At 41.4% G+C, this 19,354-nt stretch overlaps 1 protein-coding gene across 1 annotated transcript; it reads right to left on the reverse strand.

Moving 5' to 3' along the window:
• Positions 1-2,092: 2,092 nt before the first annotated feature.
• On the reverse strand, positions 2,093-9,848 carry LOC133116809 (uncharacterized). Its single transcript, XM_061226779.1, has 6 exons — positions 9,780-9,848; positions 9,384-9,499; positions 8,652-8,707; positions 5,063-5,368; positions 4,807-4,943; positions 2,093-4,213 (listed from the first exon to the last, which is right to left on the reverse strand). The coding sequence occupies exons 2-6, from the start codon at positions 9,494-9,496 to the stop codon at positions 4,151-4,153; spliced, it is 675 nt and encodes a 224-aa protein (XP_061082763.1). The 5' UTR covers positions 9,497-9,499; positions 9,780-9,848; the 3' UTR covers positions 2,093-4,150.
• Positions 9,849-19,354: the final 9,506 nt, after the last annotated feature.

Here is a 19,354-nt window from a genome sequence, read left to right on the forward strand (position 1 = left end):
ACAAATTTTCCTTTAATCACATTTTATATATATTTTTTAATTATTATTTTGTTTGCCAAGTTACCAAATTACCCGGCAGAGTGTATGGCAAAGCTCTCACGTGCAACTCTCAGCCAGGCTTTTTAAGGCCTGTGGCTGATCACCCACAGGTGAGCCAAATCAAGCTAGTTTCGCCCAATCAGCTTCCACCAGTAAGTAACTGGTTCCTTCCACCAGCCTCCACCAGTCTACAGGAAAAACAGTCACCTATTTTGAAAACGACAGTCAGATTCTGGGTAGTCACAGTCACCTGTGGCATAATGAACAGACTTTTTCCCACTCCCATTTGTATAGCACATTTCATGCAGAATGTCATTCAAAGTGCTGAACATCAGGCGTTAGAATAAATGATCAGGGAAACCATAATGAAAGCATAATAAAATGGCTTAATAATAAGAAAAACATTTTTAAAAAAAAGATTAACGCAGCTTTGGTGACAAGAAACTTGGATGAGGCCTGCCACCTCTCATTCACAGAGAGATCTCACAGACACAAAAAAGTACTTATCAGTGACTGTACCAATGTTATGCAATACTTGTAATGCTTGTATGACTTGTGATATATTTGTGTGTATTTGGTTCGGACATTGAACATAGGTGTTAATGATGGTCATGGTTGTACATTTCTGTTTGAAAAAGTCAGCTCAAGATTTTTATTTATAAATTTTTCCAATAGGCAAGGGGGAAAAGGTGATAAAGAAGAGTAGGCATGTCTTGACATGTCAGCGACCCAGTTCAGTGTTTTCCCCTGCATAGCTGTGGTAGGCAGTAATGGAAAACCACTTGGCAACAACCATCTGCATGAATAGCTACCACAAGGAAAATGTGCCCATGTACCTATCACCCCACCCCTCCTGTCACCTACTTTGTATTAGTTACTTGGGTCAATATCAACATTCCTTTCCTTATCTTGCAGGTCTTTGACAGTGTACATTGACTTTTGCACTTACATACATATATGGTTGTAATTTCACTTATCTCAGTGGTTCTCTCTCTCCCTCCCTCTCTCCCTCTCTTCCTCCCTCCATAGAGTCAAACTGTATCCTGCTCATGGCATCCATTAATGACTGTAGGTTCTAATACAAGTCTCTTATTCTTGCACACACTGAAACACAGTGCTGCAGGCACACCCAACATCATGCTGGGACACAGACAGCTGCAGGCTCTGGTCTTTTCGGTTCCCACGCAGCACTGCTGTTGAGTAAAACCAACACGCTGAGGCACAGCGTGGGAGGAAGAACAAAAACCTCAACCATGCAGATACCCAGTACACTACACTCCAATCAAAAATCAGCTCTTTATCTTCATCGTTAGGGAAATGCATATCAGTAGCCAGGGACAGAAGCATGGGGGTGAAAAATTCAAAGTCATAGTTAGTAGTTTCTCTTTAAGAAAGAGAATTTCCGTAGGACATCCAGTTGTTCAAAATCCCCCTGTCTCACCAGCCAAATTCCACAGACATGACTTCCTCATTGCCGCTGCAACTTTTCCAACAATCCACGGTGATAGCAGAACATGTAAACAATGTTGAACAAGCCACGGGCTATGCTGCAACTCATTACTCTTCAGTCACTAATGGTCTAAGGATAAAATAAAAATATAAGCTCAGTGGTCACTTTATTAGGTACACCTATATAGTACTGGGTAGGACCCCCTATATAGGTGTACAGAACAAGTCTGCCCATTCTCCTCGGAGCTCTCACAAGAACAAGTGTTGAAACCGCTGCTGACAGGCTGTTTCTGAGATGTTGGGACAACCACATCTGGCACCAACAGTCATACCATGGTCAAAGTGATTCACATCATGCATCTCTGTCCATTTTAATGTTTGTTTGAACAACTAAACCTCTTCACTATGTCGAGTTTCAACAACATGACGCTTTTTGGAGGAGCAGGCTATTTGCGAAATATGTCTTAAAGTGAAATGTCTTTATGAATTTATGTAATTTTGTATTTATTTTTACAATATTTGTTACATTCCAGTTTAGATGCCTATGTCACTCATTGCAAACCTAAAGCACGGCTAATATTGACAATTCAATGTCCACATTCGCTTCAAGTTTAATAATAATGATAATAATCTTTAATAAATGGAGTGTAAAGAATATCAAAATAATACATATCCGAAATGGCATCTACAAATGTTTTACTTGCACAAAATAACCAGTCATCGATGTTCAATTTCAGGTCACAGTGAACACAGATGGACTTTGTAATCACATTCCAATCACATTTCAAGTTCCTGGCCCAGATGATACGATGACTTAACATAATAAAAAGTACAGCCCTAAAAAGAGAAACAGAGGGTGGGGAGGCACACACACTCATGCACGTTGCCTGTCCGGGACACGTCCCCAACACAAAACCTTGCCACACCCTCTGATTCAATGTCCTTGAGTGAACCAGGAAAGAGTCTAGAGTAGGCCAGACAGTCATCACCATTAAGCCATAAATAGATCAGGAGTAACAACCTGACCTATTTACTTCCGTGTCATGGCAGATACTTAGAGCATGGGGCCTCTTCTCCATTTGTAGAACCGACAGCAGTACTATGCCTTCCAAGTATACTATGCCTTAAAAGCATGTTTTTATTGCCGTTTCTTTCCAACATTTTCATCTGAAGCAACACATTGAAGATCAAGTTAAATACATGAAGTTGCATTGGTGCAGCTCACTTAAAGAAATACTGCAATGGTATTTGTGCGTGCATGCCCACACACACACACACACACAAGTACGCATTACAGTTAATGTATTTAGCGTGGGCAAAAGGTTGGAAAAGAAAACTAGCCGTGTGTGAGAGATTTGTGGAAATTCTGAGGTCTTGCAAACAACCAACATTTTACAGGCTGTTTGACTCAGTCATTTAAGCCGTTTCCTCTCCTGCAATATCACACAGATCAGCCTTTTACTTTCGGCCTTGTAGACATGGGCCGTTACTGTTTGAGCCACTTAATCTTTAGCTGTCGTGAGAAGAACAATCTTTGCATTGCATCGGGCTCCCAAGGACTGACCCTCAACAAGACCAAAAATCTCTTTAAAAAGACTGTCCATTTTAAGTTATAGACAGAATAATCCCACCCTAAGATCTGCAGCCCCACAGATGGAGCTTGTGCTGGCCACACGCCTGTCCACTCTGACGTAGGATTGCAGCGTCAAAACTGTGAATACAAATGCATACTGAGCTCACTTGCTCAGTACACATGTCTGTCAAATGGAAAGAGAACTACTTCAAGACAAAAGACATAGGAACACATTGGAAGATTTAAATGGGACCATAAAGGTACACCAACATATTCACAGTGAAATTCATTAAAAAAATAAAAAAATAAACATACAATATATTTGAAAATGTTCACATTTTTATACAGACCAAGTTGGTCTACCTTTCCCAAGTTTTTCTGGGTGAAAAGGGGTACGAAATGTCCCATGGGGACAATTATAAGAAAATATAATTACTGTTGGCCATGTGTGTGTTTTCCAATAATAGTTTTCTCACAGGATGATGAATACTGGTTAAGGGAAAGGTGTTCAATATGGCTAATAGTGTGACAATATTTGACCAATGAGTTCTTTCTTAGTCAGAGAGGTGGTTGCGAAATAACATGCTTGGACATGTTTACAAATTCACTTACAAGCCAGTCCCAAAAAATAAACATCAACCACAGGACAGTCCAAACTTGAGCTCTAAGACTTCATGAACTAAACAGCATTTGAAAGCATATTAAGTAAATATGAAGATTAGAAAAGTATTTGTATGATTTCCATTGCAGTTCCACCATTTGCTGAAGGGGACATTTGTTCACTGAAAATGTAATCTTGAACCAACTCCAGCGCCTCAAAAATCCTCATAGTGCGCAGATAGTTGGAAGTGTTTGGACGGATCCGCCAAGTTCAAGAGTTCCGCCAAGTCAAGCACAGATTACACACACAGGACGTGATGTCATGGATGCTGATTGCATGGTCCTCACAAATGCAGTAAATGCAACGTGTTGGTTCTCACAACGAGACCCTTCTCAGGCATTCAGCCATTACAGCTCAGTCAGGGTCCCTCCACTCCATGGACACACCGCGCTTGAGCCGTACTCAGTTACAGAGACAGCACTCCCGCATCACACGTATTCAGGTGACAAGGGATCCATTTGTTCAGCCTCTTGAGGGCCAGGCACATTTACCTATAAAGACAATCACAAATTAGATTAAAGCCACGGTACTAACCGAGAAAACAGCAAGCACACAAAAGGCAACTATCTGTAGAACGCCTGGCTGGATAAAACAAAATCGCAAGCAATTGTAACATGCATGATGGTGTGCATTGGCATGCAACCTGCGTATATAAAAACCCTGGGTTGCATAGGTTACGTGTGTGAGGGTTGGAGAATAATGGTGGACAACTTGTGAGGTGGTGGTGGACAGCTTGCTTTGGATAAAAGCATCAGCTAAATAACATGTAATGTAATGTGTGGCTCATAGCTACCAAGCTCCCATTAAGGTACCTATTGTCAAGCTGCCCCTAGTTTGTGGCCATCTCCGTTTATGTATACAAGACGGGGTAGTTATCCCGCAACTCCTTCTCACACCACCCCGATGGTCAAGCTCAGTGGAGCCCCTCCCACACTCCCAGCCCACGCTGTCACACAACGTCTACACGTCCCGGACTCAAATTTAACAGTAGGCCTCTCACACTCCACCCCGGATACCCAGCCCCGCTGCCGGCCCACACACAATGTCTACACGTCCCGGACTCAAATTTAACAGGAGGCCTCACCTGTGACCTCCGGCACTTTTCTCGATATCTGACCGCCAGGACGAGGGTTAAGAGCAGGACAGTGATAAGCACCCCGGCGATAGCAGGTGCTGTCTTGGATTGTGGGTCCTGTTCAGACCCCCCAGACTCAGAAAACTCTACAAAAACACTCAAATCAGAACTCCGTAGGATGCACATGCACATAAATTGAAAGTACTGAAGGGGAGAGCTAGAAAGGAGTAAATAAAATAAAAGAAAAATAGTCAGGATTACTCACCGACCACTTTCAGAATAACATGAACTCTGATGAGTTCTCTATTCTTGTAGTAACAGGTATATGTCTCCTCATCTTCTTTAGTCACATTTATGAGTTGCAAGGAGCAGTTTCCACTGTCTGTCCTCAAATGTGTCCTGCCTTGGAACTGGTGATCTATTGTCTCTGGTATTCTTTCTCCATTGACATTGTAATCCACAACACGTTCACCGATTTGCCAAACAATGTAGATCTCTTTACTCTGGCGACAGCTGCAGGGCAAGAGCACATCCTTCCCAGCAACGGAATTCACTGTGATATTTTCACACTCTGTGTCAAAGAAATATAAAATATATATATAATATATGCTTGGTTAGAAATCTGAATGGGATTCTGGGAAATGTGTTAATCCAATTTACATTTTATGTTTTGTCCCATGTGATCATTTCCTGATCTTCAACCATTACATTACATTGATGCCATTTGGCAGACACCCTTATCCACCCTTGATTAGACTGGAGCAATGCAGGGTTAAGGCCCTTGCTCAAGGGCCCAACTGAGACGGGTGTGTGGGGGTTGGACCCAAAATGCACAACTCAGACAAAAGAGATGTGTAATGTTTCTGTATTTGTTCTGTATGTTTTCATGTTTATTCTTGTTTATTATTAATTTTACACAGTTACCTGGTTTATGTTTTCCATTACAGTTCTCTATTGTCCTCCCCTGTTATGTCTGCGTCTGAATGTTTACCAGTCTAGTCACTCCCCTGTCTGCGTGTTCCACTCTTTGGGTGGTTACGGTAGTTTTCGGGTTTTCAACATTTTTTCTAAAACTCGATTCTTACCTCCTGCTTTTTCTTGGTAGTTAACTACTACTAATCTAGGTTTTGTACAGTACTAATCCGATTAATACACTTACTGTCTGTCTAACTAACTAATTAACAATCACTTTTATTGGGTAGTTTAGAAATATTCACATAACTAACTCACTCTCTTAGTATTTCTGCACTGTTCTATAACTCCGCCTTGTTTCAGCGAAGTGTTCGCACCTGGCTCTTAACTATCACTACGTCTTCAAACTATGCAAATGTCTACTCCCTAATCCCGAGCCGTATGTTTTACATGTTTTGTTTCGCACATCCAGTCCGCGTTTTCGTCTCCCTCCCGTTATTATGTTATTACCCTATTATGTTTCCCCACCTGTTGTCTATTTGTTTAGCCCACCTTTTTCTCTGCCCCGCCTAGATTGTCACCTTCCCTCTTGTATTTAAACCCCATCTCAGTATGCTTCTTTGTCAGAACGTTGATTGTAGTAAGTGCCGATTTTGTATAAGCCTTATTATTGAGATTCTTTGCCTTGACTTCTGTACCTGCTTTGCCCTCTTGTTTTGTTTGCTCATCTGATCTTCTGGTTTTTTCGACATGTTGTTTTGTATTTTTGACTACGAGTTTGTTTTTGCCCTTTTGTACCTTCGCCCTGTGATTTCCTGGATTTTGACCTCTCGCTTGTTTTTTCGACTATTCTTTTGCTTTTCGTTCTTGGCTTTGTACTGGATCTCTTGGCTTTTGACCACCGAACATTAAACTACGATTTTTGGATTATCGTGTGGTCTGCGTCTGGGTTCTCTGCACCGTACATAACAAGATGTGATAAAGTCCCGCCAGGGCTATATTAAGGGAATGTCCAATGAGCGTAGTTGAAAACAAGCAAGGTTCATACACGTGTAATCCAGCCAAAACCAAAGTCCAGTACCGAGGGAGAAAGTCGATAAACAGGCTTGGATCTTAATGGGTAGACAATAGCTTGACAAAACACTCAAAAGTGCACTGACGAACAGGAAGCAACAAATTCGCAAAAACATGACATGGAAACTAAGCTAATATGCAGGTATAGGCAGGTCAGACAATTAGCTTGAGAGCAGCATGCGAATGGAAATCAGGTGTGGAGGATTGACAAGTTAACAAGATAATTTGGAATCGTTAGTAATAAATCTATCCTGACCTAGGATAAGTAAATGATGTGCACGAGAAACGTAAGGTAAACATGAACACATGGTTAGAATGTTAATATTGCACAATCCTGATCTAACGTTAGTAGATTAGTAAGTAGACATGGGAAAATGAAACAATTAGGGAAGTGTGAGCGACAGCAAGGGAGAGAGAGAAAACACGAACGCAAGGTTTGCGGAAAGACACGAAAAAGTGTATGCTAATCAATAAACAGAACAACATAACATGAAACAAACATAAATTGTGTCATAAGTTTGCGAACTGTGACATGAATAAACTATATAACATGACATGACAAGACTAGAAAATACATCGTAACAAGAATTAAACATGAAACATAATATGACATGACAATGAAATGTAACAAGAAGTAAAACATAAAAACGTGGCGAGACTAGACTAACATAATACATGACATGACAATAAAATAACTAAGACAATAACTAAACATGGAACATGAAACGTGACACCAACAGCTGTGCGGATCTTATTATGGCTACACCGGGGATCAAACCACCGACCTTACAGGTCCCAGTCATATACCTTGACCACTACCCTCTTGTATTGTACTTTTTAATAGAGACTGGACTGTCAATAAATCACCTATTAACTTTCAGGGACACTACTCCTTTTTTGTTTTTGAGTTAGTGTTGCAGCATATCAACCCTGGATATGTTGGCAATTGCGCTTGTTGTTTCATGTTGTGTCTTCCTTGAAGAAAGGATGCATATCTACATGAATATGTTTTACACAGTAACTTCAGCTCAAATTGTTATAAATAGCACAAACCATTCCACATGCCTATTTTATAATATAAAAAAGAACTGCAGGGCTGATGGGTAGATTCAACCATGACATGCTGTGCTTTACTGTAATGCAGTACCTTCTGCTAAATGACTGCATATAACTGGCTGGGTAGAAGCAAAGGCAGCCCAATAACAGATTTGTCTTATCTATTAATATTTACCTGGAAAGACCAGGTAAGTAATAACAAACCCAATGCCAAATGCTGCCCTTTCATGACTCCCACACATGGGGTACCCACAGGGAAACAGAGTGGCAGAAGTGAAAATGTCTTTCTGGTTTCAGTTCCACGTGTGGCTTTACGCACATCAGACTATAGGAAATATCTGCATGTGCCTGCATAGTCGGACTGTGACTCTTCACATTCCCATAGAATGCTATCTGGACCGTTGAGCTGTCTCTGCGTTCAATTAATCTAACTTTACGCAGTTAAAACTGGAGCGGGCCTTATGCATTACTCAGAATCTGTTTAGAATGGGGTCGGTTAAACGAGTAAACAAAGGCAGCGCAGATTTATTTCACATTTCATGACTCTCTTTGTGTGGGACAAGGTCTATTCAATAGTTTTCCTTAACTTTGACTTGAAAATAATTCAACTGTTGCTCCCTCCTTAACAGTTTGTCGACGGGTGTTGAAGATAAATACTAAAACTTTGATTCGTCAACTGCATTGAGAAGCTGTGAGAACGCTTTCCTTTCCTTAAAGGCAAATCCACATCATTGAAGAAAATCTCCTCCGTGATATACTAACATCTGTAACAGTGACCTATTTGGAAAAAGTGTCTAAAGATCTGGACTTACCACCAAAAAGTGCAGAGGCCAACAATATCAGTACTGTCCGCATATTGACAACAAACCTGTTGGAGAACAAAAAAGAAAAATACTGCAATTATTGAGGACAGCTGAATTAAAATGTAAATCATATATTTTATATTATATGTTTTCCAATAACAAAATAGTGTAAACGTGTTTTTTTTTTTGTTTTTTTTATTATTCTGACTGATTTTCGTCACCTCGTATAATTATTCAGTTTCTGTTGTCCAACGTTTTCCAAAACTGTGTAAGACTACACTTTGTACCACCTTGATAAAATAATAAACTTATTGAGTGTTGCTTATATTGTGAACACGATGTATGCATTTAAAACATAATAAATGACCTAGCTCACGTCAGGTGTTTACAAGCTATACGACAGCGAGTGGCAGGGAATTTCCCCAAGTCAGTACAGAAAAACATTTTATTTCTGTCACCTCTTTGATGTCACCTAATAATTTTGACATTCGCTCTGTTGCAATAGGCTATAAAAAATATCATCCCTTTTGTTTGTTTCGATATTAAATGTGCTCAGCACCATTTGATACAGTAATCTGCACGTAAACAGCACGGATAATTTATATAATGCCCTCACTTGTTCTGTAGAGTCTGTAGGTATTAATAAGAAACTATGAAATAAAAGTACGCGAAGAGTACTACGCGTCCGTCTACAGCAATCAACAATTACATGTATCCAGAATATTTAAAATGCGCACATACCCGAGAGTTTTGGTGTTCATCGCTTCGAATGCACTGGATTCAAAATGGGAAGTACCGTAGCTCCCACGCTGGAACATAACTTGATGTGTGTGGGAGTTTGCGTCCGGCATCATTTCCTGATAATAATTTATGCGTATTAACTCGTAGTTTGCATACAGTTATTGATGCGAATTTGATATGCAAATCACAAAAAACAAGCTTATGATCTTTATTATCTACTTTATCAAAAAAATAGACTACTGTATTTCAAACGCAGCCAGCAGGATATAATAGCATGATGCCTTTTGATGTTATTGCATTACGATTATTTGAACAGACCGGATTACAGGCAAGGTTAACCATAGCATACAGGTGCATCTCAAAAGATTAGAATATCGTGGAAAAGTTCATTTTTACCGTAATTGCATTCTTGGATTCTGTGCCTCTCCACTCTTCAGACTCTGAGACCTTGATTTCCAAATGAAATGCAACATTTACTTTCATCTGAAAAGTGGACTTTGGACCATTGAGCAATGGTCCGGTTCTTTTTCTCCTTAGCTCAGGTAAAACGCTTCTGACGTTATCTCTGGTTCAGGAGTGGCTTGACACTAGGTGACACTTGTAGCCCATTTCCTGGACACGTCTGTGCATGGTGGCTCTTGATGCACTGACTCGAGCCTCAGTCCACTCCTTGTGAAGCTCCCCCAAGTTCTTGAATTGATTTTGCTTGACAATCTTCTCAAGGCTGCAGTCATCCCTGTTGCTTGTGCACTTTTTCCTACCACACTTTTCCTTATAGAGGGTGTCAATGAGGGTGTCAATGAGTGCCTTCAGTCTTCCCCATTTTACATTACATTACATTACTTGTCATTCGGCTGACGCTTTTATCCAAAGCGACTTACAGTTGTCTAAGTCCAGTCGCTAGGTTTAGCAGGAGACAATCCTCCCCTGGAGCAATGCAGGGTTAAGGGCCTTGCTCAAGGGCCCAACGGCTGTGTGGATCTTATTGTGGCTACACCGGGGATCGAACCACCAACCTTGTGGGTCCGAGTCATATACCTTAACCACTAAGCCCTATGATTCCCCATGATAGCCTGACCAAGTATTGAGTACATAAATGATCATACTTTTCAGAAGGTTGACATTTCTGTATTATAAATCATTTTTTTGATTGGTCTTACATAATATTCTAATATTTTGAGATACTGGATCATCCGTAATCCGTAAACCGTAATCATCCATATTAAAACAAAAAAAAAGGCTTGAAATATTTCACTTCATGTCTAATGAATCTAGAATATATGAAAGTTTCACTTTTGAATTAAATTACGGAAAAAAAAAAACTTTTCCACGATATTCCAATTTATTGAGATGCACCTGTATGCTGTAAATGAGATTCGTATTCACCATATATGCGAAGGCATTTATTTGTACATCAGCTACGTATGACCTGGTATAGACTTATTGAGGTCCCTTATGATTCAACTGCATTTTTGTAAATATATGCAACTTATTTCATAAATGCCATTCATCGGGATATTGTTATGTTCACGTGACATTAACAGCTATTTCCCACTCCTACAATGTAATATTTCAACAGGCTTCTTCCATAAGGCACAGAATTCAGTCATTGCGATGTGTTTTCTGCACAATGTCAAGGTAAAATACCGGTACTTTCCCACTGTACTTTGGTGCTGTGGCTAAGTCCCCTGAGCTGCCATTGACATTTGAGATTGTGACGGCTGAAAGGGGACGTTTGGTGACAGCAGTAGATGCTTAGTTCCGTACAGCAAATAGGAAAAATATGAGATTGCAATTATGCCATGTGTATAGTGGGGGAGAGCGGGGCATAGTGTCACTTTCCCGCTCTTACATTTATTGGGCATACATTCTTACACTGTACATCACAATGGAATAACTGTCATAACCAAATGAAAGAATGTCCCAGGAGCATATATTGTATTCATTAACCTACATCATTGTAAGGCGGAAATTATTAACATCTGGCATTATCACTCAGGGCTGGTCAGCTTGCTGGCTTCCTCTGGTATTGTGGAATATGTGGCTGTAAAGTAATTTAACCCAGGAGCATGCACCATTAACCCCCACTATCTCCGCACCCATACGGGCAGGAGCCTGTGGGGGAAGACTCAGGCCTCCAGCCGTGAAACTCATTACGACGGGGCAACATTCTTTACGGCACGGAGAGGTTGGGAGGAAATACTTCCTGCTAGGCCCAGACCTTCTCCTGAACCCCCCTTTATTGCTCTCTCCCTCTTTACTCAGTCACTAAATGATGTGTACAGCATTGGATGTTTCATGACAAAGTCAGTTTAGATAATATTCATGTTTGGTATTATTCTGATTGTTTCAGTGCGACTGGTGCAATGGTTTTATTTCTGCAACAGCAAACCCTGGACATCATAACCAACCAGGAACCAGAGAGAAACTGTGTGGAGCTCTGCCCCAGTGAAAGCCATGTGCCTCAACCCCCCTGCGTTTCCTGGGGAGGCGTGGCTCCAAATTGCAGATGGGTGACCCATTTTTAGGGTTAACATCAAAGGCCAGATTTTGGATTTAAGGACAGTAAACTAAGCAATCTGGGAGAATGCAATCAGCCTCCTGTGCACACTGTGCACATAATTTCTACGTACAGGGTGTCTGTAGCCAGACTCCCGTATGTAGCTTTTATTGCCAGTTATGACTTTTAAGACTCCGTAATTTGGTTTCCATTGTAATGCTTTTTTGATTTGGAACTAGTGTGTAATTACGTACATAACCTGCCTGGTAAAATAAATTATTAAAACTTGATCTGTGTGGTTTCGCTTACTGACACTCAAAGTTATACAGGGAATGCTTGGTTTACCCCCTCGAACTGGTCGAGGGAGGATGAATATTTACACTTTATGTATCACGGCGTATAGCACCCGTAGACCTATGATGGTAAATCCCTCACCTCCGCGTGGTAGTTCATTCATGTCGAGCACAGCCGTAGCTAGATTGGTCTGCTTGGGTCCCTAGGCTGTAAACAGATATACCCAAGAGTAGCTATTCCTGCGACCTCTGTGATGACTACAGATAGCTAGTCGGTTCGTGAGACGTGCACATAACGCGCGATGTGACATGCGGCGGTACCAGCAGAGGACTGTTCGGAGAGTAAATCTCAGTACAGGATTCCTATAGTGATCAAGTCAAAATTATCAATGAGAAATCTACCTAATGTGGATAACTAATCTAAATTACTAAAAACTAAAATGGAGTCAGATAAACGAAGGTGAATGTATTGGCCCTATTGTAGAGATTCTTGGTCAGCCCGGACCAGTAAAGAGCGGAAGGCAGAGTGGTACTACTGCCTTTGTATCGTGGTTTATTTATTGGCTGATCTAGAATCTCCGCATAGGGGCCACTCATTTTTAACCCTATTAGTATTCTTTCAGCAACACCAGAAGGACGAACATGCTGATACCTTCAGCCCTCGCTAAAGTCCGTCGTTGGGTTAACATGGGGTTTTACATCATCAATACAGAGTTACAGACAGTTAGGTAGAGGGGGCGTAAAGTTGTAAAAGCTGTCACACGTGAGCAATGTCATTGAAAAGTCATTAAAAGGTGCCATTTATTTTACTTTTGAAGGTGAACAATAAGAAAACTCTCTGCACCTCAGATTCCTGTGATTTTGACCACATTTAAACAGGCAGTTGACCTCAGAACACAAAGTTACACAAAATGGCTATTAGATTTTGAGGTAGTGCCTATTGTTTTGGAGAAATGTAGTAGTAATAGTAGCAACTATAACAGTAAAGGTATTCATTAGATAATCTATTGGGCATAGGCAGTCTTATTTATCATGGTAAAATGCAATAAATGTGCATACTTTGGGGTACGGCAGCTAAAGCTATAACACGGCAGGTATCAACCTGTTAATATAGACAGTCATGGCATGTCATCGAAACATAGACTAAGTCATCGGAATTTAGTATGACTAGTATGCTAGTATGTGGTTTTGACGCAGCCTACAGCCTGTGGGCTCAGTAAATGCCATTATTCATTTGAACTTGATTGATTCATTTGAACCCTTTAAAGTGTGAGATCACAAATATGTGATTAGAATGTTCTTAGCTGAACATTCTAATGCTGATGTAACAATCACAATACAGTTCTAGAACACAAAAAAATAACATTCCTAAAACCGAAGTCTAAATATTGTTCTGAAGATAACAATATTTTCCAAACCTAAAAAAAGCAGCGACCCAATGGACTTTGACACCGTCAGTGTACTGCACCTGTGAATACCAACTCACACCTTTTCCGGCAATAAAAGCTAGCTGCCGTGGAAAAAAAATCTTTTCAAATTGTACCTCTTCATTAGCTCTTATTTCCAACTGCTATTGTGAAGCAAGTTTGAATGTGGCTGACTGCTTTAAAAAATACTCAGCAAGTTGGTCTTCAAAATATTTCAACTTCCTCTTTCCAAACATTTATAATAGCAGGACAGGACACGTGAATGTCAGCAAAGTGGGCTTCCCCATGGGCCATTCCGATTCCTATAAGAATGTCAATCAGAGCAATAATAATATACTTACATCCTATCTTTCACAGTAGTACACATGCTATTCCATACCAGTTAATCAGGGTATTATCTAGCTTGACAGTAGTTAACATAAATACACCGCAATATTTGCTTAGACTACACCATAAGCTTTTACCTTCTTAAATGAGTCATGGATTCACTTTTACAGCTAAAATTACATGTAGCACATAGTAGGAGCTGTAAGGAATATGATCCCCGGAGTGAAAGAGAAACAAGCCTGCTTTGAAAGCAAAGCCCCCACACAACAATGCATTACTTTTTCCTGTTGTGGGGTAAGAGTTCTAATGTGTGGTAACATCAAGATGAGGCAAGATGACAACCATTGTTTCCATTCAGGGACTTCCCTATTCATTAATGGGAAGCTTTTTTCTTCAACGGTTGAAGTGGAGTGTTGCGTCATGTGGAAATATGATAGTTATGTGTGTCAGTTCCCTGTACCATTGGAGGTAAAAATGCAAATGAAGCTAATTAAATTGTCCAGTCAAATAGTTTCTGTACATTCTGAAACTACAAAAGCAGACAGTTGGTTTCCTCTTTTTTCCCCTTTGGGTTTGGGTGATTCAGTAAGTTTGACAGAAGGCAATAATTCACTACTGTGGTCAGGAGTGTTCACTGAAGATTTCAGCACTTAATATTTCATGTACGAAGCTTTGAATTCAGCATCTTGCCCTAGTCAGCATACACAGTTCTGTCAACTTCATAGTGGACTTCCAAACACTGAAATAACCTTCAACATGTTTTGTCCGGTATAAATTGCGTAAAGCCTAGTCATACAACCTTCACATTTTCCAGGAAGCTTACAATCCTTCAAATTAAATGTTCACTTCAACTTAGCATCTCAAGGCCAGTCAATGCATTAAATGCCCATTCAGGGACTTTCCGTTTAGGAAGTGTTGTTTATTCAGAGTGTGCACAGGGAAAGTTTCACTCCAGGGAAAGTTTCACTCAGGAATGTCAACAGACTGGTTGAATGGAATCTGTGAAAGTACAGGGATATTGTTCTAACAGCCAAGGGCATGTTTCATGCAAAGATGAGACTGGCAGGTTAGCTTGGTTATGTAAGGTAGGAAACAATTCTCTTGATTATATTCAAATTATTTAATACACTTAATTTGTTGTGACATTTTGAATGTGGGTTAACTGTGCTCAGCGAAGCAGCCCCCCCCCCACCACCACCCCCAACATGAAACTGCTTTATTCTCAGATGACTTGCAGTGATACCATATTCTTCAACATGTGACTGATTTCCTGTTATCAGATGTGGCATAGACACTCAGTGAGCACTTTATTAGGTATTTATCAGACTTATTGGTCTTCTGCTACTGTAGCCTATCCACTTAGAGGTTTGATGCATTGTGTGTTCAGAGTTGCTCTTCTGCATAACACTGTTGTAATGCAGTTATTTGCATTACTGTCACCTTCCTGTCAGCTTCCAACCAGCCTGGCCCTTCTCCTCTGAATTCTCTCATTAACAATGCATTTTTGCCCGCAGAATCGCTGCTCACTGGATGTTTTTTGTTTTTTACACCATTCTCTGCACAATCTAGAGACTGTTGCGCATGAAAATCATAGGAGATCAGCAGTTTCTGAGATACTCATTCCACCCTGTCTGGCAGCAACAATCATTCCACGCTCAAAGGGACTTAGATCACATTTTCCCCATTCTGACATTAGGCCTGAAAAACAGCTGCTGCTGACCATGACTGCATGCCTTTATGCATTTAGTTGCTGACACATGATAGGCTGATTATATATTTGCATTAAAAAGCTGGTGTACATCCATCCGGTCGGGTCGCGGTGGCAGTAGGCAAAGCCAGGTATTGCAGGCGTCCCTCTCCCCAGCAAAGCATTCTAGCTCCTCCTGGGGGATCCCGAGGCATTCCCAGGCCAGGAGAGATATATAATCTCTCCAGCAGGCTCTGGGTCTCCCTCGGGGTCTCCGCCCAGTTCGACGAGCCCGGAAAACCTCCAAAGGGAGGCGCCCGGGAGGCATCCTGATCAGATGCCCAAACCAATTGGCTCCTTTCGACGCAAAGGAACAGCGGCTTTACTCCGAGCTCCCTCCGGATCTCCGAGCTCCTCACCCGATCTCTGCCAGCAACCCTGCCAAGGTAAAGAGCTGGTCCACTGTTCCACGACCAGGACGGAAGCCACATTGCTCCTCCTGAATCCGAGGTTCGCTGGTGTACAGCTTTACCTAATAAATTGCCCACTGAGTGCATATTTAAATATTCTGTCAAAGCCCAGTCATAGGTGACATAGCCGATTCTCTACTGACAAGTTCACAAAGAGTCATACAGTACAGGGACAGGTTTCGGAATAACTGTGCTTAAAGGGTGACCGTGCTTTTTTGCCTGAGGCTGGCGAATACCTGGAGGAACAGCATTCCATATTCGTCAGCCAGATATATTCTCCGTTTTGAAATAGAAAACTCACCTCTATGGCCTAGTATTTTTAAATGTATAGACGTTTATTGTTTGTCCTGTGTCATATTTTGTATTTTTATGTTTCTATATTTTCACATGTATATGTTCGGTACAGACCTTTGGTACAACTATTGTTGTTTCAAACATGTGTAGGATCCTAGGGCACCAAATTACTGTAGGATCCTCGCACGGGCCGCCAAATAACATATGGATTTTACTCTCAACGAAACCAGGGCACCAATTAATGTTATGTAGCAGTATAACTGCAAAAAGTAATCAGTCTCATAAAATTACTGTTATTATCAAATATCAAATTTATCGACCGATTTACTGGTCGATCTACTGGTTGTCCCAACCCTCACCTATGGTCACAAGCTTTGGGTAGTGACCGAAAGAACGAGATTGTGTATACAAGCGGCCGAAATGAACTTCCTCCATAGGGTGGCCGGGCTCAGCCTTAGAGATAGGGTGAGGAGCTCGGACATCCGGAGGGAGCTCGGAGTAGAGCCGCTGCTCCTTCGCGTCGAAAGGAGCCAATTGAGGTGGTTCGGGCATCTGATCAGGATGCCTCCCAGGCGCCTCCCTTTGGAGGTTTTCCGGGCTCGTCCAACTGGGCGGAGACCCCGAGGGCGACCCAGAGCCCGCTGGAGAGATTATATATCTCTCCTGGCCTGGGAACGCCTCGGGATCCCCCAGGAGGAGCTAGAATGCGTTGCTGGGGAGAGGGACGCCTGGAATACCCGGCTTTGCCTACTGCCACCGCAACCCGACTCCGGATAAGCGGGTGATGATGGATGGATGGATGGATGGAGAAATATCTAACCACAAATGTAGTATTGTAATTAATAATTAAAATAACCAATATTAGTGATTAAACATACCGATAACCTGAAGGTTGGAAGTCCTTCGAAAGACTGCTTTAACTTGGCTCACATGTCTATGTGACGCCAAAACAGACACCGGGTTTAATAAAATATATTTATTAAACAAACGTACAAACACAGAACAGATAACTAACGGGAGGTTAGTAACAGCAACAGCACTGCGATCTGAGTAGACTGACGAGTCTCCATCAGAGCACGCTGTGGAACCGGGATCTGACAAACCTGAATCAATTTGTGACCCCCCTTCCCCCACCTCGTGGCATAAGGAGGAAGCGGGAGAAGCTGGAGTTGGGCAAGTCTGAGAAAGCAGGTTCACAGAAGAGAGTGGATGTGGTAGCTTGTGGGTTCCATATCTCAAGCCAAATAAAGCTAAAAGCTAAATCAGTAACTTAAGAGGGTACTCTTGAAGTCAACTATTTCATAAGGGCCGTGAGCTCCTAACAGTTGGCAATGAATTGTTTCCCAATATCACAATCCTACATACAAGTTGTGATGAAGGATAAAGAATTTAAAATGCTCTTTGAATATTCTCTAACTATAGTACAAGGTAGCTATAGCATCACACAGGGACTCGGGCAGCACTAGCGGTACTGCAATGCAACAACAGCAAAATGACCGAACATATGGCGGATATTCAGACCGTAAAATAGGAACTGTGATGCTGATCACATTAATCCTAAATACCAGAATGTGACAGGTTGAAATTACAATTAAATTTGGATTTAAAGGTAAAATTCAATTAATTATTAAAATTACTTAAAGTAATTAAAATTAATAATACAGTACGGCTAATAATACTATTATTGATAATAAGTATTATACCAGAAGGTAAATGCAAATCAACAGACTACCGTGTAAGATTACGAATGTAATGCCACAATGTTACACGAGGGGGCAGTGTATTGAGAAAGCTGCTCATGCAGGCTCAGGCAGAGCTCCAAATAATGAAGGGGAATTCGTTATGAAGTCACAAGACATGAAATTTGACTACCCAAAGCTAGTCTTCCTCACACGGGGCACCAAATTACTGTAGGGTCCTTCGCACAGGGCACCAAATTACTGTAGGGTCCTCGCACAGGCTGCCAAATAACGTAGGGATTTTACTCTCTACGAAACCGGGGCGCCAATTAATGTTATGTAGCAGCATAACTGCAAAAAGTAATCAGTCTCATAAAATTACTGTTATCAGAAATATCTAACCACGAATGTAGTATTTTAATTAATAATTAAAATAACCAATTTTAATGATTAAACATACCGATAACCTGAAGGTTGGAAGTTCGCGTGCGCGCGTGTCATTTGAACAAAGGAAAGTAAAGTGGGTGTGTTAGTTATTATTAGCTGTGAGAAGACTACTTGTGTAGTTTACTCTATATATGCGCAAAAGACGCCGAATCAATTCATGTACATACATATAGAGCTAACAAAATACATTCCAATGATAAGACGGCAAATATGGAAACACAGATTCACAAAAACAGTTAAGACTAAACTAAACACTGGCTATGCCTGAATGTTTGTTGTCTTACTGAGTCCATACCCATTGCTGGATCCAAAAGACGTGCAGTCCTTGTGGAGAAGCGGCGATGGCAATGTGAATGTACTGGAGAGATGCGCAGGGTGGGGTGTTCCCGTCTTAGCTGCGCGTTGTTGCTGGAACGATGTTCGCTGGTCCTTTTTCCGGGTGGAAAAATTATTTGCTGTTGTTCGTTGGTGAGCTTTGCAGGGGTAAACTGATGTAGCGTTCCGCGTACACCAGTTTCCACTCGCTATAGGCCCCTAAGTTACCGCAAGATAACTGGGTGTGTCCGTAGGCCTGGTAGTGCGCTGTGCAGCATTCAGCCTCTGTCCGAGTCTCGGAGCAGATGAGCTGAAGCGAATGGCCAAAAAGGGTGCGTCGAGAAGAAGGGAGAAGAAGAGATGGAAGAGAGGGATCCCGAGAACATGTCTTGCTCTTATACGGGAAAGTTTATTGCTCCCGCCATTATGAGATTGGCTGAACCAAGCTAGACGTCATGCGGGGTGGACGGCATGGAATTGTCCTGTGGGATTGTGGGAGTTGTACTTCCTACAGATGCTTTATGAATAACAT

Source organism: Conger conger, chromosome 17, assembly GCF_963514075.1.
Source record: "Conger conger chromosome 17, fConCon1.1, whole genome shotgun sequence".
NCBI lineage: Eukaryota > Metazoa > Chordata > Actinopteri > Anguilliformes > Congridae > Conger > Conger conger.

Coding starts and splice junctions, on each gene's coding strand:
- LOC133116809 (XM_061226779.1), bottom strand. CDS start 9,496: ATGATGCCGGACGCAAACTCCCACACACATCAAGTTATGTTCCAGCGT. Junction 4,944..5,062: donor TGTTATTCTGAAAGTGGTCG/GTGAGTAATCCT, acceptor GTGTTTTTGTAG/AGTTTTCTGAGTCTGGGGGG. Junction 4,214..4,806: donor AAAAGTGCCGGAGGTCACAG/GTGAGGCCTCCT, acceptor TTGTCTTTATAG/GTAAATGTGCCTGGCCCTCA.